This window comes from Bidens hawaiensis, unplaced genomic scaffold (assembly GCF_021521415.1).
Source record: "Bidens hawaiensis isolate Kalapana, Puna unplaced genomic scaffold, B.hawaiensis_p1.1 tig00006520_1, whole genome shotgun sequence".
Classification (NCBI taxonomy): Eukaryota; Viridiplantae; Streptophyta; class Magnoliopsida; order Asterales; family Asteraceae; genus Bidens; species Bidens hawaiensis.
In genome coordinates this window covers 855,053-880,185 of record NW_027491437.1, presented here as the reverse complement: position 1 = coordinate 880,185, position 25,133 = coordinate 855,053, and the positions used below count along the sequence as shown (strand labels likewise).

The following is a 25,133-nucleotide window of genomic DNA, read 5'->3' as shown; positions in this document are numbered from 1 at the left end:
AATCATTCTGATCGAAATAAGCCTAAACCGATTGAGCTCACACTGATACCAAACATCAGTGTTTATAGATCGACAATCACTAACTAATCCTCGTCTTTTGCCTTTTAGTTGTTTCTTACACCACAAACACAAACCAATAAAACTCTACATGTAACTAGCTCAATTATTATTTACTTTAAAGTTACGTTACATGATTAATTCATTATGTTTATGATGATTTAATTAATTGATCTTATCTTTTAATGCAAATCTCCACAGAATGTAGACTTTGAATTATCATCATCATCATTATTATATGCTAAAACTTACTATTTAAAATTAAAACTAGTGTTAAACCCTCCGCGTTGCGGGAGTGTGAAATTGTTTATTTAATTCAGTGGGTGTTTGGTATTCCTTATTTTGACTTCCATAGTTAAAAAGGTGTTTGGATTTGCTTAATAAAGAGGAAAAGTTTCATAAGTCATAAAGTTATAACTTATGACTTTTTCATAAGTCATAAGGATGTAAAAATAAGGAATCCCATAAGTCATAAGGTGGTTTCATAGATTAGTGTCATTAATTGATAAAATATGTATTGGTGTAATGTAGTTTAGGGTATGTTTGGTATAACGTAATGGAATTGATGAGAGAATGGAATGACTATGGGAATGGAATGGACAAAGGAATAAAATAGACCATTACCATTTCATTGTATTGTTTGGCTACCATATAAGAATGAATTTATTATTATTATTATTATTATTATCACTCCTACTACCAGTAATAATAATAAATAATATGAATATTCGTATTAATTCATTTTTAAGACCTGCGTACTTCAACGAGATCATTAAAGCGAATGAAAATAATTATAAAAATGTTGGAATCACACATGTGTATTATGAAGCGTTGGCTCATCAAATAATTTTAATAATATTGATAATACGATAATAACTCTAATATAATAATTGTTATATTATAATATAAAAAATAATAATAATATAATAAAATTAATAACAATAATATAATAATAATTCTAATATGATAATAATCATAATATTTTATTATTATTATTATTATTATTATTGGTAGTGTTGTTGTTGATTCCATTAATTGAATGAATGAAAAAAAAATACTACTTAAAGAATGAAAATCCTATATTTAGAAGGAATTTCATTCATTATGGAATGATTCATTCCATTACTACATTACAACTAAACATGGTTTTTTCATTTCTTTCAAATGACCTATTGCATTCCATCTCTCATTTTCTTCTACCAAACGCTACCTTAGGATTTAGTTATTGGAGGCTTTGATGGTAGAAAACGGGAAATGGATAAAATTTGGGAACTGGGTAATAAAGTAAGCGCGGACTTTTGGTTAACACTGGCCAGAGTCAACGGAAGTCAAAGGATGTTAGCTAGGTTGTTTATGATGAAATCTATGGGTTAAGCCCATTGTGTAGGCAGAATATTAGATTGACCGGAAGTTATCTAAGTTAAGCCCAATCTAGTTTGGACTTGCAAGTTGCAAAGACGAGTGCAACTTTTGGTTTGATCAACAGGTTTCTAAATGAACTGATCGAGCGGGACATGTTGTTGTTCTTTCATTTATCTTGTACTTGAATTATTTGAGTTGAATAACTATGATTACTAGGCCTGTAAACGAACTGAACGTTCGATGAACAGTTCGTGAACCGTTAGGGGGGAAAGTTTGTTTATGTTCATTTATTTAATAAACGAACGAACATGAACAAATAATTTGTGTTCGTTTAATTAAACGAATGAACATGAACACATGTTCCGTTCATTCATTTATGTTTATGAACGTTCATTTATGTTCATTTATTTACGTTCATTTATGTCTGTTTCTTTGTGATCCTTTATGTATTAATAGAAAATAATTAAATATTATCTGGATATATTATCTACTTAAAGGCTTTATATTTGTTAATTTGTGTTCATTTAATTTCTTTTATGTTTGTTTCTGTTCATTTACATTTATTCATATATGTTCGTTTATATTTGTTCAGTTATGTTCGTTCAGAATTAAAAAAACAAACATAAACGAACACAAATGCCCATTTTTAAATAAACGAACATAAACATAAATATTTGTTCGATTAAGTGTTTGTGTTCTTTTAAAGTTAAATGAACGAACACGAATATGCCCTTATTCATGTTCATTCAATTCGTTTGCAGGCTTTTACTATTCACATTAATAAATACACCGGTCTCAATCTCTAGGCCCTGCGATTTTATTTATATTCATGAACCGTTCGTGAACACATTAATTTCCTTAATGAATGAACACGGACATAAAATCTCATTCGGTAAGTGTTCGTGAACACATTATTTTCTTAGCGAACGAACATGAACAAAGTCTTATTCGTGTTCATTCAGTTCCTTTACAGCCCTAAATTGATTGCTTCAAATTGAAAAACTTAAATGTAAATTACATTGTTACAAATTTTTATGTCTAGTGTTTAGTGAACAATTGGGTCGTGTCTTGTTCGTTTAGTTCGTTTGCAGTCCTAAATTGATTGCTTCAAATTGAAAAACTTAAACGTAAATTACATTGTTACAAATTTAAATGTCTAGTGTTTAGTGAACAACTGGGTTGTGCCGTGTTCGTTTAGTTCGTTTGCAGTCCTAAATTAATTGCTTCAAATTGAAAAACTTAAATGTAAATTAAACTGTTACAAATTTAAATGTCTAGTGTTTGGTGAACAATTGGGTTGTGTAAATTAGGGATGATTAAACGATGCTCCGTACACGTACCGGTAGAATTTGGTTCCAGTATTTCTCGAACATTGTTTTGGTATCGGTACCGATACTGCTACCGAATCAAACATTTTTGGTATTGGTACCAATATTATGAGAAAATCGGTACCTAGATTGTATAATAATAATAATAATAATAACACCAACAACAATATAATTTTCTCGCTAAATTGAATTTCGTAAATTCCTTCTTAATACAGTATTTATGTTTATGACATCAACAAAACAACAAACAGCATGATTGCATATGATTTGCAATATGTGGTGGCGGCACATGTCCTATATTATCCAAATTCCATCTCACTCTCTTGAACTGCAACCAATTCTTCAATGTCTAAACCATCAAACTCATCCACCATCCACCATGTGGTGGCAATACCATATCCGGGCAGAGGCCACGTCAATCCCATGATGAACCTCTGCAAGCTCATGGCTCAGCACCACCCTTCAAACCTCCTCATCACCTTCATAATAACCGAGGAATGGCTCGGCTTCATCGAAACCGAACCCAAACCAAACTGCATCCGGTTCGATACCATCCCCAATGTTATTCCATCCGAGTTGAACCGGGCGGCTGATTTCTCCGGGTTCTTTCATGCTACGTTAACTAAAATGGAACAATCCGTGGAGGAAGTGATTAGGAGGATGGAGGTACCCGTGAGTGTGATTGTATATGATACTTATCTTTTGTGGGTTGTGAATATGGGTGGTCGGATGAATGTTCCCGTGGCGAGCTTGTTTACGATGTCGGCGACCGTGTTCTCGATGTGTTATTATTATCGGCTCCTTGTTGAAAACTGCCATGCCGGAGATAACTTCTCAGGTGAGTTTGTGGAAACCGTTCGTTTTTTCTGGTTTTAGTTTGGGTTTGGTTTTTGCATTTTCGCTTTTTTCATTTAAGCTTAAAATATTTAGACAGAAAATAAATTGGGTCAAAATAATTTGGGTGCCATTTTTTTTAAGTAATGACTTATTTATTAGTATGCGAATTGGATTCTAATATTACAATTTACAAATCATAACTATTGGCTGATAATAATCAATGTTGACAATGTGAACTTTCATTTTTGTTGTGAGGGGAATCTCACTTACATAATTAGTTAATGATCACATATTTACATTTACTCTTGATTTTCACTCGATTTTACTGAAAATTAATTTGAAATCTATAGGAAATGTGGAGGATATAGTGGATTACATACCCGGAGTTCCTCCAATTCGGGTTGTTGATCTTGTGACATTCTTCAATGGCAAGGGGAAAGAAGTTAGGCAGGCGGCTTTACAAGCCATTTCAATGGCAACCAAAGCTCAATTTCTTCTTTTCGTATCAATTTACGAGCTTGAACCCCAAGTCATTGACGCTTTAAAATCTGAGCTTTCCGTACCTGTTTACACCATTGGACCCACAATTCCTTACTTTAGTTTAAACGACATGAAAAAGGACCAAAATACCCTTGAATACTTTAAATGGTTAGATCGTCAACCCATGGCTTCGGTTTTATATATTTCACAAGGGAGTTTTCTTTCTGTCACAGATGCCCAGCTGGATGAAATCATTGCTGGTATACTCGATAGTGGTGTCCGATACATGTGGATTGCGCGTGGGGAAAAGGTTAAACATAATTGTGAAAATGATGAGAAAGGGCTTGTGATACCTTGGTGTGACCAATTAAGAGTGTTGTGTCATGATTCCATAGGGGCATTTTGGTCACATTGTGGCTGGAACTCGACGAAGGAAGGTGCTTTTTCTGGGGTGCCAATGCTCACTTTTCCTATATTTTTTGATCAAGTTCCGAATAGTAAGATGATAGTGGAAGATTGGAAAATGGGAAGGAGGGTGTCGGCCAGAGAGGGTATTTTTGTCACTCGAGTAGAAATTTCAAAACTCGTGAGGAGTTTCATGGATCTAGAAAGCAAAGAAGGAAAAGAGATGAGGAAACGTGCAAAAGAAGTCAGGAAGACTTGCCAACAAGCGGTCGCAGAAAGAGGGTCTTCTAAGATAGATATCGATTCGTTCATTAGCGACATTTCAAAGAGTAGAGTCAGTAATTGATAAAATATGTATTAGTGTAATGTAGTTTAGGTTTTAGTTATTTTAGGCTTTGATGATAGAAAACAAAAAAAATGGATGAAATTTGGAAACTGGGTAATAAAGTAAGCGTTGACTTTTTGGTTAATATTAGTCAGAGTCAACGGAAGTCAAAGGATGTTAGGCAGGTTATTTATGATGAAATTTATGGGTTTAAGCCGAATCCGAATGCTTGGTGTAGGCTGAATATTAGATTGACCGGAAGTTATCTAAGTTAAGCCCAACCTAGTTTGGACTTGCAAAGATGAGTGCAACTTCTGGTTTGGTCCATCGGTTTTTAAATGAACTGATTGAACGGGACGTGTTCTTGTTCTTTCGTTTATCTTAAACTTGAATTATTTGGGTTGTCTAAATATGATTGCTTCATGTTGAAAAACGCAAATGTAAATTACATTATTAGAAATTCAAATAACCATTGTTCTTTCGTTTATCGTAAACTTGAATTATTTGGGTTTCGATATATATTTGACTCAACTCGGATTTTAGTTAAACTTATGTCTCATGTTGATAAAAGTAATCATATTGCAATGGTATGTTCAAAAATTTGTCAAACTTTAAATATTAAAAAATTAGAAAAGAAAAACAAAAATGAGAGTGATATTAATCATATTAATTTAATATTCAAATTAGAAATTTTCCACTTAAAGTCAGCCTCACATTTATAAAGTCAGCCTTACATATATAAAGTTAGGCCTCACTTGTAAACTTATTTAAAAGACATGTGGCTTCTACCGATTGGATAAGAATACCGTTGTCTAACAACAAATAAGGTAGTAGTCGACGGTAAATGAGATGGACATTTTGGAAAAACTTTAGTCAAATGGGAACCTTGATATCTTTTAAGAGAATAGGCATTATGGGAATTTCCCTTTATATTAAAGCTACTGATATCTAATACTAAATACATCAATTAGTTAAGAATAATACCTGCTAACTTTCAAGTGATTAATTAGCTTTTGCAGCAACCAATATATAATTTCCAAAATGTCTGCAACAACAACTAAATCGCATCATTTGCATATAACTGAAAGATAAACAAAACTGAAGAATCCGATTTTAAATGACTAATTTATTTTAACCCAATTTGAATACACTAAGATTGTGACAATAAGGGTCAGATTCAATCAAATTCATAGGAAGAGAGAAGAAAACAAACCTAATGTAAGGAAGAAGGAAACAAAATGAGTGCGCTTGTTTATGTTTGTTTGTTATTAGCATAAACAAACACTTTGCGAACATAGACGAACACAAACGATAGAATAAAACTGAACATAAATGAACAAACATAATAGAGCGAGTCCCGGTTAAAATTAAACGTGAATATCAATGTGTGTGGCCTAAAAAATTAATCAAAGTAGATATAAATGTGATGGTCTAAAAAATTTACGTGAATGAACAAATTTAAACACACGTAAACTAATGAACGTAAACGAACGAAAATTTTAAGTGAATATATAAAGCAACGTTCACGAACAAAAAATGAGCAAACGAGACATGCGCTCTTGTTTTCGTGTAAATAATAAATAAATAAAATAATTCATATTTGTTCGTTTACTATGTAAATGAATTTCTTGCCAAAGATAAACAAATAGTTCGCTGTCCATTCATTTACAAGCCTACTAAGTGGTTTTGTAGAAAAATTTATGTGTTTATTATTAGGCCATGTATAAGATAGGAGATTTATGTTTGAGCCCGTGATTAGATATTGGCACATGAGGGAACATCAATGGGCCGACTTTGATATCGAGCATTGCCTTAGTTTTGGTATTCATTTGCATTGAGTATGTATTACATACTATGTAATAACCGACGGTTAGTTAGCTGACAAATACCCGATGGTAATGGGCCGGGGACACCGTTTTAAAAGATGATACTAGGATTACCAATACTTGGCCTAAACCCAGCCCATTGTCATCCCTAATTGCATTCTATAATTGGTCACGTATAAATCTTGTATCAAATTTAGAGGTTTATTCTGATGGATTGGGTTATATTCCCACTAATTTAATGTCCATTGGATTGCTACTTTATGTAACATCCACAAAATTTTGGTTCAAATTTGACAAGTTTATGAAGTAAAAGGACTAAAGATATTTATGAGATAAGTAACGGGAAAAGTAAAGTAAAGAAATAAAGGCATGTTTATGTTAAGGAAATAAGTATGGAAACTCCATCTCATATGGAAAGTAGGAAAGAAATGGAAGCACTTTATAAGGAAAGAGTTTTCCATGGTAATGTTCTTGTGTGGCTAACCACTCTTACTAGTCCTAGCGGAGGGTGCGAAGCACCCGACACGCACGCGCACGGACTCGGACTCGGAAACGGACACGGACTCGGGCGATGGGCGTAATGTGGCGTTTTGATGGCGCACTTGGCACTTTGCACGCTCGCATCGCCGCGAGCCGCATAAGGGTCGCTTTAGTATTTTTGAACTATGATCAAGATATGACAATCTACCAAAGACTAGGGACTGAAACTGAAAATTTAGCACCTTCGCGATACGTGAAGATGCATGAGGTAACCTCATCCGGTGCTGACACGTGACAGGTCGAGTGGTTGACTCAGCAAAGCTATTGAGCAACTTCGTAATACACGAAAAAATATAATAATAATTGTGGCTACATTTGTCCTTCGAGCATCGCGAAGAATCCTTCGCGATACGCGAAGATGCACAAAGTTTGCCTATAAATAGCCGGCCATGAGATGAAGTTCCCATCACATCACACTCACATCACACACACTTTACCTCGAAAACTGTGCCATAGCCCCGACAATTCCGACGCGTTAATTGTCTAGAAGTACGTGCAGGTAGGAGTGCTGCCCACGGGAAGTTTAAGTATTCCGTATATTGTATAGACAAGCCATACCATGTAGGGGTTCTGCCCGATTATTTTATTATATATGGTTTATATGGCTTAGACCCTAGTCGAGGGTATAGTCTATACCTTGATCAGATAATAAGTGAAATGTAGCTTTCATAAGATAAGGTTATGAATAAAATATTATTCTTTATTATAAAGATATTTCTTATGAATGAAGAAATGTGATATATATGCGTTTCTTCATGATGAAGAAACGTAGTATATAAATATTTTATAAAATGAAATGAATATTAAGGTAAAGGTTATGTAAATAGACTTAAGGTCTATAGCTAGATTGTAGATCTAGTTATTTATAAAATGTTATTCTCGTACTATAGGTCCGAGATAAATTGATTATAAGGTGAATACGTCCAAACCTTTTTATAGTGTGAAATGTTTTATGACGTGAATACGTCTATGTACTGTCTTTTTGAAAAGGTATTTACTCTTATAAACTATGGACTGTTATCCATATGTAAAAGAGTTATGAAAGTATTTGCATGAGGGTTGGTTTAAATCCTCTAAAACGTTTTGATACAAGGTGGTACTAAACACTTAGACTAAAATACACATGTGTTTGGATCCTTACATATATGTACTGTAGTAGGCACACTACAGACATACTGACCATGAGGCAAGTGACCGTCCTAGGGCGAGTGAAGTCTGATTATGTGGTTTGTGCGTATGTTTAGTTCCGGTGAGATGAGATTGAGACCCACTGAGTCGTTTAACACTATTGGTGTTGTGTCATTACGAATTGTGAAAATGTTTTATCAAGTCAGCGTATTCACCAGCAGATAGCTGACGTATTTTCAAATTGTTTTCAGGTAATCAAGAGTAAGGTATAGAGATGGATATGCCAGTGGAGATAGAAGATCACTAGGTATAGAATACAGCTTGTGGCTCAGCTAATTTTGTAATAAGGCATATATATATATTAAACTTGTTTTTAAGCAAGTAAATTTTGTAAAACAATCAAGGGTATTTAATTTCCTATATTATAAAAGTAAATATTTTAAATTAACATTTTCCGCTGCAAATTTTGATAAATTGACAAAAGTGGTACCAACTGTGAGTCACACGCCTAGGCCTGAAGGCAGGGTGTGACTGTTTGGCTATACTAGTTGAATCAAGTCGTGACACTTAAATCATATTTTCAAGGCAAATTATGCGTTACATTTGATAGCTCAAAACTATTGAGTTTCATACGGAAAACCAGAAACCTTCCTTGAAAACATCAAAACTAATTTGGATTATTTGGGAACAACCAAAGTGTCCATCCGTCCAAATTTCCCATAATGCCGCTCACCATAAGAGAGAGAGAGAGACCATAATTAATGGGTACTCATCTCACATCCCTTACTAGGCTAAGTTAGACAAACAGGACCACATGGAAAACCATATCTCCCTTGCAGCGCCACTTTTGTTGGCACCTCGACACTAGCTCTCATTTGATTCAAGTTTTTACGAATAAATGTCTATCATCTTCTAAAATTGTAAACGCAACAAAAACTCAACGACACACGACTACCCAAAACCCAAAACATTTAGATTAGACTAGGCCTGTAAACGAACCGAACGTTCGGTGAACTTTTATGAACCGTTCGGCAGTAAGTTCGTTTATGTTCGTTTATTTAATAAACGAACGAACATGAACAAAAAAATTGTGTTCGTTTAATTAAACGACGAACATGAACACATGTTCCGTTCGTTCATTTATGTTCATGAACGTTCGTTTATGTTCGTTTATTTAAGTTCGTTCATGTCTGTTTATTTATGTTCGTTTATGTATTAATAGAAAATAATTAAATATTATCTAGATAGGTCGTCTGCTTAAAGGTTTTATATTTGTTAATTTGTGTTCATTTAAGTGTTTTCATTTAAGTTCGTTTATGTTTGTTTGTGTTCATTTACATTTGTTCATGTATGCTCGTTTAGATTTTAAACAAATGAACACAAATATCCCTTTTTAAATAAACGAACATTAACATAAATATTTGTTCGATTAAGTGTCCGTTGTCTTTTAAAATTAAATGAACGAACACGAACATGCCCTTGTTCGTGTTCATTCGATTCGTTTACAAGCTTTCATTATTTACATTGATGAATACATCGTTCTCAATATCTAGGCTCTGCTGATTTTATTTGTGTTCGTGAACCGTTCGTGAACACATTAATTTCCTTAATGAACGAACACAAACACAAAATCTCGTTCGGAAAGTGTTCGTGAACACATTAATTTCTAACGAACGGTCATGAACAAGGCCTTTTTCGTATTCGTTTACAGCCCTAGATTTGACCAAACAGTCACACAATTTTACAATTAATGAAAGAAAAGAAAAGAATTTTTTTTTCACTTTATGCTTTGTTCTTTTCCGCTACTTCTCCTTTTTCTTTCCGATTTGGAAATAAAGTTTTTGTTCTTATTTTGTTATTTATTTCTTTTATTTTCTTTCCTTTAAAGAAACTTGGAAACACCTTTTTTGATTTTTCCTTTCGTAAATTAAACTCGTGAACACAAGATATAAGAGCATTCACATCCCACCTCGTATCTCTAAACCAAAAATTACACTAAAACTCACTATATTTTCTCTCTCCATTTCAATTAAATAATATTTTTTATACCTTTTATCATTACTTTTTCTCTTTCATTCACTCACAACCACCTTGAAAATATATTAAAAAATTATAGAGTAAGAACAGTAGCTTTTTAAATATACAAAAAAATCACTACTTTTTCTAAAATATAACAACTCTTCACTCACAACACCCTGAATTACTCTTTAAATTATAAAAACACCCTTCACATAAAATAAAGGGTTGGATGAGAATGCTCTAAGACTGCAATTATTTATATCCATTGGACACAAAATGAACATCCATGTTTGATCTCGTTCGGGCTCCCACTTCTTGCAGGAGTCCAGCCTATAAAAAAAAGGAAAAAAGAAGATTTAAAAGACCAAAGGACCAATCCTAAACCTACGAATATTACAAGGACCGATACATAACCCACTAATATCTACTCATCAAACTCTGTCCTGAACAACAATGTCAAAACCCTAATTCCATTCATTCTTCCAAATCCATTTCAATGGCAACAACTGAAGCAGCCAAATTCAAGAAATCAGACCTAATCCCAATCCCACAGCCACCAGACTACCACCCAGAACTCGTCGTCTCACCGGCCCACGACGGCCTTCACTTCTGGGAGTTCATGATCGCCGGTTCAATCGCCGGCATGGTCGAACATATGGCCATGTTCCCAATCGACACCATCAAGACCCGTATGCAGGTTCTCGGCTCCTGCCCCATTAAGTCCGCGGGCCTCCGCCAAGCTTTGCAGTCGATTCTTAAGTCCGACGGGCCCGCCGGATTTTACCGCGGTATTGGTGCCATAGGCCTTGGTGCTGGCCCGGCCCATGCCGTTTATTTTTCGGTGTATGAGATGTGTAAGGAGGCGTTTACGAGAGGAAACCCTAATAACCCGACGGCCCATGCGGCGGCGGGAGTGGTGGCCACGGTGGCTAGTGACGCCGTGTTTACTCCCATGGATATGGTTAAACAAAGGTTGTTATTATTATTATTTTTATTATTAATTGGGATTAGGGTTTTAAATGAATTGAATGTTTATGGGTTGTTTGTGAATTGTTCGGCGGGAAGTTCGTTAGTGAAAAAATTGTCTGCTTATGTTTGATTGAACTTTGGTGAATACATAAGTAGTTATATTTAAATATAAAAAAGGTTCATTTAAATTTAATACACATGCACGCTTTGTTATTTATTTTTGAAAAAGTAAAAATCATTGTGATCATACACTATAGTTTGTGCTAGTTTATGATTGGTCAATTATGTAAATTTGTGTTCGCCTATGTTTGTTTAGTTATGCTTGTTTAAGTTTGTTTATGTTTGCGAACGTCGTTTAGTTTTAAACGAACATGAACACGCCCATTTTCTTAATGAACGAACATGAATAAAAAAAATTTGTTTGATTATATGTTTGTGTTCGGTTAAAGATAAATGAAAGAACACGAACATGTCCTTGTTCATGTTTGTTCGGTTTGATTACAGGCCTATATGTGAATTGTGATCAGTATGTTCATCGTCAACACGGTTAATTTTTTTTATGTATATATTTTTTTGAAATAGGTTGCAATTGGGGAGCGGGAGTCCATATAAAGGTGTGTTTGATTGTGTACGGACAGTGTTAAGAGAAGAGGGATTTAGGGCTTTTTATGCTTCGTATAGGACTACGATTTTGATGAACGCGCCTTTTACGGCGGTGCATTTTGCAACGTATGAGGCAGCGAAGAGAGGATTGATGGGCATTTCGATGGAAAGTGCGAATGATGAGCTGTTGGTCGTTCATGCTACTGCCGGTGCAGCTGCAGGGGCATTGGCTGCTGCTGTTACTACTCCACTTGATGTTGTCAAGACTCAGTTACAGTGTCAGGTATTATTATGAAAACTGTTATAAGTGTGCTGTCAATTGCTTTATTTGGCTTTTGGAAGTTTGGAACTCAATATTTATGCTTTTTAATCTCAATCGTTGGCCTATATTTAGGTTTGGGTGTTACAAAAAATCTATATAATTGCTTATATATTTACTACAATTTATTGAATTACAGGGCGTGTGTGGATGTGATAGATACGCAAATGGTTCTATTAAGGATGTTTTAAAAACAATAGTAAAAAAAGACGGTTACAGAGGGCTATTTAGGGGATGGATGCCGAGAATGATGTTTCATGCACCAGCAGCCGCCATTTGTTGGTCAACATATGAAGCTGGAAAATCTTTTTTTCAAGAACTAAACCATGATAATGATAGAAGTTAACATGATGACCCGATAATCAACATTTACATTTTTATATTGTTGTATTTGAGAAATACCGCTCATGATAGGAGAAAACACAGATCGAGTTCTTCAAGTCTCAGGGTCCCACATATTTCCAGCTGTCATATTTTTTTCTGAGCTTCAAACCGAACACTTGGTGACGATTGATGCAAAGGATAGATAAGGTGCGGTTTTGGTTTCGTGTAGGTAATTGTTTATGGGATATGTTTTGAGATTAGATGCATGTGTTGTTTGTGGGCTCAAAATTATTTATCCAGATTTTTATGGAGTTATGTCAAAGATTTATTGGTAACTTTTGTAGGGTTTATTTTAGTATGTAATTTGTTGGGTTCCACTGGTGTTTTTGACGCCTTGCTAATGTTATTGGAAAGACTTGTTATAGTTGTTGAAATAAGTTTTTAGAATTCAGTTTGTTTCGGCTTTTTGGCATACCAGCTGAGGTGTGAAATGTGTGGTTTCGACTTTTGTGAACTACAAATGCAGATTCACGTAACTGAAAACTGAAAACTTGTTCAGGCAGGGTTATGGTTTTCATTCGCCTTCAACAAGAGGAAAAAGCGAGAATTTGTCTTTATTTATTCTACACCCACAAGGTGACAAGGGTGTATGATTTTTAAAAGTGTATGAAACCAAAACCCTATTCGGATAGTTATACGTAGTTATTTGTTAAAGACGATTGCAAAGGGTAAATTATATCATTTTTAAGTGTGCTATTTCATCTTTTGAGTTAAATTATTTAAAAAGTTTAATGCTTTAAAACTACAATTTTGGACAAGCTTATTCACATTTCCTTTCAAGCTTATAATTTTGGTTCTAGTCTAATTGTTTTATGACTTTATCCACTGATTATTTAACATAACGCGAGTTGTTCCGGTTTTAAATAAATGGTTGAAATTGTTACTTATCGATAGGTCACTTTTGGTTGAAATTATAATTAATGCCTATATTTCTAAGAAATTCAGAAGGCGGCAAAAGCGCGTATGGACCAACTTGACCTCACCTGTTTCGACCTTGCTCAAATACTGACCATCTTCACCCAATCTCTTTGACAAGTTACATGTTGGTAGATCTATGAACTGTGGCTGACTGCCACTAAGCTCAACTGATACAGACAATCGAAATAGTGCTATGGTGGAAACATGGAAAATATTATTATGACGTAAAAGCACAAGCTTTATAGAAAGATGAACAGGGTTAAGCAACATAATCCAATATTGTCTTACCTTTGCGAATAACCTGAAGTCCACAATCCACAATAGTACAATACTAGCAAACCTTACAACCCAATTTTATCAAGCATGGAAAGAACACATTGTACATCTGGAACAACAATAACACCATCACAAAAGCGTAGATGAGGTGTGTCAGCCCTTTATAACAAAATGAAAAACTAAAATGACACAACAGACAAAACAAACTTGTAGTAAAGGTGTCACAATGATAAAACATGTCATTTTTAACAAGTCTAGATGTTTTGCGAACAGTGAACTTGTTTAATATGATTAACAAACCCATAATGACATCATACGAAATCATGACCGCCATTTTCCATCATCCGACTCTGACCACCATTGCTCAGCTGTTAGTATTTGATAGTTGAAAGAACCAATAAGGTCAGTTTGGGTGTCTCTGTGCCTGTAGAATTGACGCTCTCCCACATATTCATTTATGTTACAGTTTCTGATATATCCATTGTTTTTGGATGGTAACGCATAAAGCACCAGTGGTCTAGTGGTAGAATAGTTCCCTGCCACGGTACAGACCCGGGTTCGATTCCCGGTTGGTGCATTTAGCTGTGAAGATAGTGCGCTTAGTGTGATGTTGGGTCATCATAGCAATTCGATATTTCGGATATTATTAAGCGAATCTGAGCTACCTTTTTTTATATATTATATGTTAAACTTTATAAATACTTAGAAAACCGTAGCCAAATTAAGTGTGATATGAGAGTTTAAGTAGTTTTAAACCATATTGTACCCGGTACGTATCTATGGCTCATTTTATAAGAATACACATGAATTGATCTTGGATCATCATCGCCATTCGAAAAAAACACTTAAATGAAATTTAACTCTCTTAAGGAATCTTAACGTCATGAGTAAGTAGTTTGGTTTAATAGTTTTCGAGTTTTGAGGTGTTACATCACGAAAATTACGTGTTGTAACTAATGAAAACTAAAGTAAGCTGCTGATTTCTAAGCTATTCTATAACTCATTCTATAAGAATACACGTGAACTGATTTGGATAACTTGCCTTGTCGTTCCTTCAGTATGCGCATATTAAAAAAAAAATTCAATGTTATCCTAATTCCCAATCATATTTGATTTTAATTTTTAACACTTTTAAAACATGAAATTTAACTCTCTTAAGTAATCTGAATGTCATGAATAACTGGTTTGGTTGTATCATGTTTCATAGATAATAATGTTTATATCATGTTTCGTAGATAATAATGTTTATGTACAAAGGATACATTTTTTTAATATAGTATAATAACGTCCATAAATCTGTAACAAAGTGAATTAGAATAAACAACCCTAACATCCACAAACACGTCCAGTCAGCTGTCACACCAGATTTTCACTAGTCTTACAAAAACACTTATTTTTATATCCAAATCAAATCATTTATAAATGTTTATGTAACTTAATACAAAAGAAAAAAAAAGAATAATAATAATAATAATGCAAAAATTTATGTAAAATTATTTATGGGACTAGCAGCTGTATTTGTTGTTTGATTGGCTCAAAAGTTATTTATCCAGATTTCTATGGAGCTATGCCATAAAGATTTATTGGTAAGTTTTGTAGGGGTTTTAGGAGATTTGATGCTTTAAAACTACATTTTGGACAACTTAATTTTAATTTCTACCCAAGCTTAGTATTTTGGTTATAGACCAATAGTTTGGTGACTTAGATCCATTCGTTATTAAACATAACCCAAATTGTTCTTGTATCATGTAAATGGACGGAAAGTGTTCTTGCTGATAAGTCAATTTTGGTTGTCTTTGGTTCAATAAGGTAAAATTGAATAATTTATTACGGTATTATTTTTGTTCCTTATAATTATAACTAATGCATATATTGCTAACAAGAAAGTCAAAATGAGGCAAAAGGCGAATCTGAGCAAAGTTCTTTTTTGTTGTAGGTGTTTTCGTTCCAGACAGTTTTCCACACAAAATAGGCTTCTGTTTATTCAAAAGTCGAGACAGGTCAGTGTTAACTTCTGATGCAAACTTGTTTCATTAATGGGTCATGTTCACGGGTTAACCAGTTTATGTTTATAACTTTTGCTAAAATATGCTGTATGTTAGGCTAACCAAATACTTCGTACCAAAATTTAAAAGATACTAGATAAAAATGGTTTTGGTTATAAATTTGCAATTTTAGTATATTATTACACTAAAAATAATTTATTTTTTTAGTTGAACTAATCCTGTTAGATTCAACCCGTGTATGGGCATGTCATAATTGTGTTCAAGACTTCAAGTGTCTGATTCGATTTTCGGACTAAAGTTTTTTGGAAGCATATCAGCACCAACCCGCCAACTCACAACACGACCTGCCTAAGCATAACACTCTTGTTACACATCCTGTTGGATGAAAATGTCTGAATGACCTAAACTTGTGTTTTACCAAATGCACTGCAATATCACTAGATTATTTTTTACATCATGATACTATGAAAATGATGCATGGTTTCCAAGCTGACGCTTAAAAGACCACTTAAATAAGTCATAATAATCATCACTCAAAGAGCGTACAATATAATTTGTGTTTAGAATACAATTACTAACAAAGTTCTGATCATACACAAAAACTCAACTAAATTAATTTGCTCTATATAAGCCCCATAATCCTTTTCTATGCTCTTACCACAAGGAATAGCATTAATTCATCAATTATTGTAAAACAGCAACAAATCACCCGCTAATGTTCTCAATTGGCGATGTTTTGTCCATTCTCTTCACAATTCCAGCAATAACCTAAATTTACATCCAAATTATTGCATTTTTAAGCAAAATAAGTAAAAAATAAAAAAAATGAAACTTCAAAATAATCCATATTTTACCTTTCCGGGTCCAAGTTCATAACTCTTTTCAAGTCCCCGTGATAAAAGTGTCTTTACTGTTGTCTCCCATTGAACCGGTGATGTAACCTAACATAACAGTCGTTAACAAAAATTAGTAAAATGATAACTAAAAGATATAATTCTTCACAATTTTGGATGCTGACCTGGCGAGCCAAGATTTTCTTGATTGTTTCAGGGTCAGCATGCGGTTGTGCGTCGACATTAGATATAACCGGTATTCTTGGAGTTTTGATTTCGGTTGCTGACAAGGCAGATTCCAGCTGGGATAAAGCCGGATTCATGAATCGGGTGTGGAAGGCCCCAGCGACAGCAAGCCGCACCTGCAGAATATTAGTATACATACATAAATAACAGTTTTATGAGAAAAGAGAAAAGAAAGAGGGGGGGGGGGGGGGGGTTAAGAGCAATACCGTCATTCGAGCCTTGAATGATTTAGCCTTCGCTTCCACAGCTTCAATCCCCTTTACACCTCCAGAGACTGCATAGTTTCCCTGTATAACAAAAATCCACATTACTAACAACAAACAAAACTTCACATTATTAAAATATGAAAATAATAGTATTAATAATAAATGAGAGAATTGCATTACGGTGCATAAAAAGTTTGCAATTTGAACTTTCTCAGCTTCCTCGACTTCTTCATTGGCTGCATCACAGAGTTGTTGAACCTTATCGGAATCGAGTCCAATAATACTCACCATAGCACCTTTAGCAGCATCCGCAGCTTCCTAATAATTATAATGCCATAAATTAATATCTTTCAAAACAATTATTCAGTTTTACATAAAATATTATTATTATTTCCTTACTTGCATTGCTTGACCTCTTAGTTTGACCAGCTTGAGACCATCCTTAAAACTAAAGATAAACATTGTCATTTGTCAATAGAATATTGGTTAGTAACAATAATATCAGAATTCAGTTTAACTGACTCACCTAAAAGCTCCAGCAAATGCAAGAGCTGTGTATTCCCCTAAACTTAATCCACATGTAACATCAACAGAGTCAATGATCTGTTGACCACCTTCACGAGCACGTAGTATCTCTACTGCAGCTAAACTAGTAACATATATAGCTGGCTGCAAAGTTATAAACGATATGCCAATAAGTAAACTTTTATTTGGTTAATTAGTTAATTGATTTGCTTTTATGATTCTTGATTTATTGAACATTTGGCTTAATAACTACACGAAAAAATAAGAAACTTGCCTGACTTAAAACAGTGGAGTCCAACTTCTCTTTTGGCCCGTTAACACAGACGTCTAAGATGTCAAACCTTCAAGAAAGCATAGCTTTATGCTAACTTATTCATTCATTAATATTAATATGAGTTATCAAATGATAACACTTAAGCTGATCTAAACTCTTAAGCATTTATATTATTATAAATGAAGAAACTATTGAGTCTCACCCTAAAATTTCATTAGCCTTGTTGTACAACTCTGCAGCAGCTGGTACCTTGAGAGCCTCCTGCCCCATTCCAACAGCTTGTGCGCCCTGAAAACAATATGATTATGAAATTGAGCAAAAGCATCTGATTCGATAGAAGGATGCACAAATTGATCCAATCTCGCAAATTTATCTAGTATTTAACAGCATTCACAACGTATCAATTAGAACAGTAAGTTTCACAAGGGGTGTGCGCGGTCTGGTTTGGTTCAGCTCTGGGCTAAAACTAAACCAAAAACAAAAACTTTGGTTTTGAATTCTTGAAAACCGTTTAGTTTCAGATTTTTTTTTTCAGGTTCGGGCTTTTAATTTTCGGTTTGTATTTGGTTCGGTTTCAGTTTGCCATTTGAGCTTGAAAATTTTGTCCTAAAATAATGAATTTGGGCCTAAATCATTTTGCCAATAAACAACTAATTAATTATTATTCATTTTGGGCTAAAATATTATACATCATGTTCTTATAATTAGTTAAAAAATAATATATACAACTTGAAATTCTGTAAATTCGTTTCAATTCGTTTTTTTCAACTTTATTACACGCAAACCAAAACCGAAGTGTAAGTTCGGATTTACAAAAACATAAAACCAAACCGTCAGTTTTGTTTCGATACGTTTTTTTTCGGTTTCATGCACACCCCTAATTTTCATAGATCATTCAACAATTTTCTTCAATTCGTTTCCAATTGAGCACTAAACTAAACAATTTGAGTCAATCTTGCAAGTTCTTCCGGTAACTAACAACTTAACAGCATCTACAACGAATCAGAACAGTAATATTCACAAATCATTTAACAATTTCCTTCAATTCTAAGGTAATAAATGAGCCAACCCACTCGCAAGCCTAATATTATATAAACTTTTATCTAATACATAAATATATAATGATAAAAGTAACTAAATAATACATATTATGCTATGTATGGCTTATAATCAGAAAAAAAAATATATATATATATATATAAACAATTATAAAAATATAAAAAATTAACTAATGAAGCATAAACGAGGTGAGCTCGAGCTCTCTATAAGTTAAACAATCCAAACTGATAAGAGTAATCTAATATGAATTAATAGTAATACAACAGCAAACAACTAATCAATTCGCTTCCAATTGATCAATTAACCATCCAGAACAGTAACTATCACAGATCGATTCAGCAAGTTCCTTCGATTCATTTCCAATCAATCCATAAACTGCACAATTTCATCCAATTCATAAACCTGACCTGACCGGGGAAGAGGAAGGCAGTAGTAGGCTTGTAATCAACAAACAATGCATCATCAATCGCAGTAGCCGACACGCTCATCATCGAAACCCTAGCTTTGTCCCGTCGGAATCCATTTCTATAACCGCCGAAACAAACACTTTTTAATGATACCTGATGATTCAGTGAGAGTGATGGAAGCACTAGAGATGATGATGACGCCATTGTTGATTGGAGAATGAAGGTCTGGTGGTGGTTATTGAGAGGAAAGAAGCATGCATTCAGTGGCTGTGAGTTTGAATATAAATGAGGGTTTTGAAAGAGGTGCGGAGATTACGAGAGTTTGGGTGTGAAGATCTGTATACTATTATTATAGAATTAGATGATGCCAAATTTTTTAGTGTTTTTGGTTGTGTATAACTATGAAGGTTTAATTTATAGTTTACCCATTTTAGAAAGCCTACACAACTTATTTATCTTTTCTAGTTTTAATTCTTAAGGTTATTTGATATTACAGTTTAACACATATTATATGATGATAGAAAAATCGACGTTTTGTATACAAGTATTAACCGTAAAATTTTCACGTGTTGAAACATATGTTGTATCAGATAATGCAATCTTTAAAACAGAGTTATCAAATCCCAAATTCATTTACCAACATCTAACGATTTTCTTGTATATGAATGATAATTTACATAATACTACCATATTTATCCAAGCCATTTTTTAACCAGTTATCCAAGCTAAAATGCTAATATAAATTTCAAGTTCACATTGCTTACGTTCTAAAGTCTGAACTCTCCTATTCTAATACAAGTTTTAATGGAAAGGTGTAAATGTCAAAGTTTGAAAATCGAGTTTGATTTATGGATGAGCGAAGTTTTGAGTTTTGGGATCGGTACGGTACCGGTATTTCCCGAATTTTAACCTTCAATACTGTTACCGTCCCGGTACCGGTACCAGAACCGAATATTTCAGTACCGGCACCAAGAATTTGTGATTTTCGGGATCGGTATTTTCGGTACCGGTACCGGTCGGTACCAAGCTCATCCCTAGTTTGATGGATGCATAGGAAATTATTTATATAATATTTTTAAAAAAATAAAAAAAATAGCATTTTCGAAGTTATAAACCATTAATTGTTAAAATTATGGAGTTTTGACATTTCTGCTCGAGTATTTCATACTTGGCAAATATGTGCGTAAGTTTATAAACCATGATCCCTCAATACATTGTGATGAAACTCTGTTACTTGACAAATATGTGACCATATATGTAAAATTTTACAATCAGGTATGAAACAGAGTTATCAAAACCAGTCCTACGCCTAAGATATCGCCATCCCTAACTAGATGTGCCATTTTGATCCATATATGTAATAAATAAGACAACTAAGGCCATATTTCATCTTTAATCTGTTAAAAGGATCATTCACATTCACACTTCATGTGTTTCTGCATTATGCAAATGGCAAGTGAATTATTTGAAGAAATAATGAACGTATCGAAGAGAGAAGCAAATGTAAGTTTTGTCCCCTATAATCCAATGCTTAACAGCTTGTACATCATGTTTGTTGGCCTGTACATCAACCAAACAAGTTTTATTCCACAGTACCTACCTTGTTTATATACATACACCCCCAAATCTCCAATATAGACATGAAAGTAATTGTAGAGTACACGATATGCCCAAGTTTTATGCCATATTATTTGACCGCCCATCAACCCGCGGGCCCTCCATTTGCCGGGGAAAACCATATCGGGCCTTCATCTTCTACATAAGTCCCTGATCATAAGTCACCAACCAAGCCAATTGTAAGATACGCAGCATGTAATTAAGGGTGTTTTAGTAATTTGACTAGTGGTCAAACATGTCTATGGAACTATTGCAGTTTGTTGTGAGTACAAAAATATGAATTAAACTATACCTTACGGTTATTTAAACATAATCAGCAGCTTGAAGTTCACTGAATGCATCTGATTCACTCCTTATTACCCTCGTTTTATCACCTCTTATTTCTAAAACCTGGTGAATGATATCATTTTAAATAGTTTACAACATTATATAAAGCATATTTTGTAATTATGTGAAAGGTACCAAATAGAAACAAAAATGAGGTTTACCTCAGGTCTTGAATCAAGAACTCCACTAGACATCCCCACATCAACGCGCCAAATGCTACAGTTATATTTACTGCATACCAAACAATACATCCTTTATATTAATGTTGAAACATGGCTTACAAAGTAAATCTTATAAGTTATTATTAATTTTACTTAAATAGTTAAATTAGCATATAAGTATATCATGATGACTGCTTACCAATTGACTCCTGTAGTTTGTGGGGTGTGTCCCACTACCATCGCCTTTGCACCAACTACTTGAAGTGTGCTGTCAAGAACAGACTGAATCTGTGAAACAAATACAACTTTGATCAATTATCTCTAAGCAAGAATAATCGACCCGTAACCAAACTAACCAACATAACCAAACCAGAATAACCAAACCCAACCCAAAACCGACCATTTGGTTTTATGTTTCTTCAAAACAGAATTTTTTGTTCGGTTTCAGTTTTTGCATGTACTGAAAACTGAAAAAATCAGACTGCCCTGTAAAAACAGAACCAACTTTTATAACCAAACTAAACTCGTAAAAAAACAGACTTTTGTTATTGAATTATAGGCTAGAATAAATATTTTTTAATGTTAAGTAACTTATAAAATAATAATAAACGGTGTAACCCAAAAAGTTTTGGCTCAAATGTTTAAATAATCAAATAATCATTAATTAACAACAAATTTTAGACCCAAAGTAATTTTTTCGGGACTTCTTTTTGACCCAAAAATTTCAAAAACCGAAACCGAACCCAACTTATTGTGAAAACTGAAAACCAAAGAGACAAAACTGAACAGTTTTAAAAAACCCTCGGTTTTTGGTTCGGTTTGCTCCCAAAGCGGACCCAACGGACCCATGCACACCCCTAAACAAGGAGTGTGCCAAATGGGGTGAAAGACACTTTAAAGCATATTTTCATAACATACTACCTCCTAAATCTTTTCATTCAAAGATTAAGATAACTATTGTAATAATGTTGTTCTTGTAATCATAACTAGGACAAATAATAACTCGACAGAAAGGAGGTTACGGGTCAGCCTGGCCCGTTTTATCCCAGAATACAAAACGGGTAACAAAGACATTGAAGAAACAAGTTTTACTTGCCTGTTGAATACTATAATCTTCTAACTCGGAAGTATCTCTAGAATATAAACGATTCCAAACAACACTATCATATCCTCGAGTTGCTATAAAAGGTATTTGTGGCCCATTATCATCTTCATTAGCATTAGTCATCCATTTAGATACTTCATTGTTTATCCTCTCCATGCCATAGGTAACTGCAACATTATTCAGTATTTATCTCTTCAAAGAAAATAATGTCCAAAAAATATGAAACATATACCATGGTGAGGAAGAAGTCCACCATGACAGAAGACCCAATCATCAACTTTAAGAACAACAGGATGCCGTGCCAGCTCAGCTGCCAATGGACCGCCCGGTCTTAAAAGTACTGATCTTGCAATAACTCCCTTTTGTCGCTGTCCTAATACTTAAATGAATCAATCAAATCCCATCACTTTTTATTAGAGACGAAGACGGACATACAGTATTACCAAATTGCCATCATAATCATCACAAACATAGTTGCATAGCAATATGTTCCATGAATTGCATACCTTTACTAGATTCCATGGTCCCCACGAACTATGTGACACTTTTCGTTCTTGTTTCCAGCTTTCAGATACTTCAAACCAACTTGCAAACGCATCTTCCCAATTGTGCCCACACTCGTTTAAATATTCTAGAAAATCTGAGCATTCATCAAACGCCCCGGAATCAACATATCGAAAATCCCCTTCAACATTCATAGTTTCATGATTCTCATTCACTTAATATCATCAAACAGTGCACTCACTTGTTAACCATAACTGCTATAACATGAAAAGCAACCTGATTGACCTGAAAGTCAAAGTCTACATTTGACCTTTAAAGCCTGAGATAAAAAACCACAGTTTTGTTTAAGCACACCTGGAAAACAGCTCCACCATGTTCTTTAGCCTGAATTTGGAGTGATCTTAATAAAGATAATATAGCAATTTCATCTTCACCCCTGTCTAGTATGTCTCCAAGTTGAACCAAGACCTGGTCAAAGGGTAAACATGTAAGAAAATGCATCAATTATGATGCTCTATAGTTGCTCAAACCAAAGGCATACCGTCTCTTGACCAGTCCACATGTCCCGACCATCTGAACTTAACACACCAGCCAACTCGATTGCACGTCTCGCTTTAGCTAGGTCCCCGTGCAAATCCCCAACTAAAACAATTGTTTCATGTAAATTTTAATGTAAAGAATATGAAATAAATATATTTAACATGCATATGATGCAACTCACTCGTTCGATGTGATTGTGCTACATCCACAACCAAAATAGAGAGTATTTTATTAGATAACTACTTTAGTCCAAAGGTTGCGAAACCGACTTAAGAAAATGAGCCTAAAATTCCATATGTGCCAAGCCAATAATTCAAAATCCACAAAAGTTATATGTTCAAAATCTGCCTAAGCCAAAAGTCCAAAACACATTGTTTAAAATGAAAAACTTGATGTAACCAAGAACATATGCTATTAATTTGGAATGAGATACTATAAGCTCCTAGGAAAACTCAAGATAAGCTACAAAAATCTACTTCCAAAAGAACTGTAAAGACTAAAGGCTGGATGATCAGGTTCTTAAGTCAGGGATTCCATCAAATTATGCGTGTTAGTTCATAATCAATATGCTGCAATTAAGACCGTCGGTTGTGGTCTCAAGTGGGAGGCACCATCCGGCCACCTCACCTCCCGTTAAAGTGAAGCCAAACCACAACACTCCAATTATAATTCCGCCATTCCGGCGCGAAACCATTTTTCGCCCTCCAGCGCTATTCCAATGCTGGCACCATCCTCAAACTCACTAGTCATATGCACATTTATTTACTTTTTATTTTTTTGATTTTAAATATTAGTTAAACTAACACACAGCCTAACACTTGATATGCTAATTCAAATTGATTCAATATTGAGTTTCAAAACATCATGAATGACAAATCACTCTACCTAAGCTTCACAAAACCACAATATCTCTTAGCTTAATGAACTAATTAATATCAATCTATTGATCCTCAAACAACTCAGTAAACACACATTTGATATACAAATCGAGTAATGCGTGAATAATATAATCGAGCTCAGATCAAAATAAAATTCAAATTTCAACTAACAAACAAAAACAATTAACCGATATTATATTAGTTAACAGTAAGCATAACTAACCGGCAACGATGCGACGAGAGGGAGCAGACACGAACGTCGGAGGATCACCGGAAATGACGATAGGCTTTAACGTGCCGCCGCCGTAGCTAACGGACGTTGGTGGCGGCGCGTCGATGAGCTTGCGAGCGTGTTGAGACGGAGGTTGTATTGGTAAGGAGTTGAAGGACAAAGAAGGCATCGCCATTGTTGAGCTTCTTGAAGCTTTGAATATTAATAATAATATGACTGTCAATGGCGAATGTTACTGCACTCATACGACTACAGCCACGATTTTTTTATCTTCACTTTTTGAGTCTTTGCTGCGTTGTTAACTTCTCGGATATATGCAATTTTGGTCCCTTTAAGTTGCAAATCATGCATTTTACCATTGGCCCAACTATCACTGATCCTACGCGCACATTACTCAAACGCTTACTACAGAAAAACGCTGACATCTTCGCATGGAA

At 34.4% G+C, this 25,133-nt stretch overlaps 4 protein-coding genes and 2 non-coding genes across 6 annotated transcripts; 4 read left to right on the top strand and 2 right to left on the bottom strand.

The window, feature by feature from the left end:
• The first annotated feature begins 3,092 nt into the window (after positions 1-3,092).
• Positions 3,093-4,815, top strand: LOC143632638 (UDP-glycosyltransferase 87A1-like). Its single transcript, XM_077101105.1, has 2 exons — positions 3,093-3,585; positions 3,935-4,815. Exons 1-2 carry the CDS (start codon positions 3,093-3,095, stop codon positions 4,813-4,815), a joined length of 1,374 nt encoding a protein of 457 aa, XP_076957220.1.
• A 5,988-nt stretch (positions 4,816-10,803) lies between these two features.
• LOC143632637 (uncharacterized) lies at positions 10,804-12,925 on the top strand. Its single transcript, XM_077101104.1, has 3 exons — positions 10,804-11,279; positions 11,859-12,162; positions 12,338-12,925. Exons 1-3 carry the CDS (start codon positions 10,804-10,806, stop codon positions 12,542-12,544), a joined length of 987 nt encoding a protein of 328 aa, XP_076957219.1. The 3' UTR covers positions 12,545-12,925.
• Positions 12,926-14,282: 1,357 nt separating this feature from the next.
• Positions 14,283-14,353, top strand: TRNAG-GCC (transfer RNA glycine (anticodon GCC)). Its single transcript has one exon. It is a non-coding gene; the product is annotated as a tRNA-Gly (tRNA).
• A 2-nt stretch (positions 14,354-14,355) lies between these two features.
• Positions 14,356-14,440, top strand: LOC143632703 (small nucleolar RNA snoR114). The gene has a single exon (XR_013153557.1). It is a non-coding gene; the product is annotated as a small nucleolar RNA snoR114 (small nucleolar RNA).
• Positions 14,441-16,326: 1,886 nt separating this feature from the next.
• LOC143632690 (uncharacterized) lies at positions 16,327-19,965 on the bottom strand. Its single transcript, XM_077101145.1, has 11 exons — positions 19,885-19,965; positions 19,333-19,599; positions 18,069-18,154; positions 17,863-17,933; positions 17,594-17,732; positions 17,467-17,515; positions 17,248-17,385; positions 17,068-17,148; positions 16,801-16,977; positions 16,637-16,723; positions 16,327-16,550 (listed from the first exon to the last, which is right to left on the bottom strand). Exons 1-11 carry the CDS (start codon positions 19,963-19,965, stop codon positions 16,488-16,490), a joined length of 1,239 nt encoding a protein of 412 aa, XP_076957260.1. The 3' UTR covers positions 16,327-16,487.
• Positions 19,966-20,958: 993 nt separating this feature from the next.
• Positions 20,959-24,885, bottom strand: LOC143632636 (shewanella-like protein phosphatase 1). The gene is made up of 11 exons (XM_077101103.1): positions 24,688-24,885; positions 23,588-23,688; positions 23,401-23,514; positions 23,323-23,331; positions 23,049-23,252; positions 22,775-22,910; positions 22,534-22,709; positions 21,637-21,725; positions 21,438-21,507; positions 21,242-21,339; positions 20,959-21,099 (listed from the first exon to the last, which is right to left on the bottom strand). The coding sequence occupies exons 1-10, from the start codon at positions 24,869-24,871 to the stop codon at positions 21,253-21,255; spliced, it is 1,170 nt and encodes a 389-aa protein (XP_076957218.1). The 5' UTR covers positions 24,872-24,885; the 3' UTR covers positions 20,959-21,099; positions 21,242-21,252.
• Between the last annotated feature and the right edge of the window lie 248 nt (positions 24,886-25,133).

What these genes read in the sequence shown, in the direction of transcription:
- LOC143632637 (XM_077101104.1), top strand. Translation starts at nt 10,804, where the DNA reads ATGGCAACAACTGAAGCAGCCAAATTCAAGAAATCAGACCTAATCCCA. An exon ending in ATGGATATGGTTAAACAAAG is followed by an intron (nt 11,280 to 11,858) that starts GTTGTTATTATT and finishes TTTTTGAAATAG; the next exon opens with GTTGCAATTGGGGAGCGGGA. An exon ending in AGACTCAGTTACAGTGTCAG is followed by an intron (nt 12,163 to 12,337) that starts GTATTATTATGA and finishes ATTGAATTACAG; the next exon opens with GGCGTGTGTGGATGTGATAG.
- LOC143632638 (XM_077101105.1), top strand. Translation starts at nt 3,093, where the DNA reads ATGTCTAAACCATCAAACTCATCCACCATCCACCATGTGGTGGCAATA. An exon ending in TGCCGGAGATAACTTCTCAG is followed by an intron (nt 3,586 to 3,934) that starts GTGAGTTTGTGG and finishes TGAAATCTATAG; the next exon opens with GAAATGTGGAGGATATAGTG.
- LOC143632690 (XM_077101145.1), bottom strand. Translation starts at nt 19,965, where the DNA reads ATGAATTTGGGATTTGATAACTCTGTTTTAAAGATTGCATTATCTGAT. An exon ending in AAGGCTAATGAAATTTTAGG is followed by an intron (nt 17,934 to 18,068) that starts GTGAGACTCAAT and finishes GCTTTCTTGAAG; the next exon opens with GTTTGACATCTTAGACGTCT. An exon ending in CACTGTTTTAAGTCAGGCAA is followed by an intron (nt 17,733 to 17,862) that starts GTTTCTTATTTT and finishes CTTTGCAGCCAG; the next exon opens with CTATATATGTTACTAGTTTA.
- LOC143632636 (XM_077101103.1), bottom strand. Translation starts at nt 24,871, where the DNA reads ATGGCGATGCCTTCTTTGTCCTTCAACTCCTTACCAATACAACCTCCG. An exon ending in TGTGGACTGGTCAAGAGACG is followed by an intron (nt 23,515 to 23,587) that starts GTATGCCTTTGG and finishes CCCTTTGACCAG; the next exon opens with GTCTTGGTTCAACTTGGAGA. An exon ending in GACCATGGAATCTAGTAAAG is followed by an intron (nt 22,911 to 23,048) that starts GTATGCAATTCA and finishes GTATTAGGACAG; the next exon opens with CGACAAAAGGGAGTTATTGC.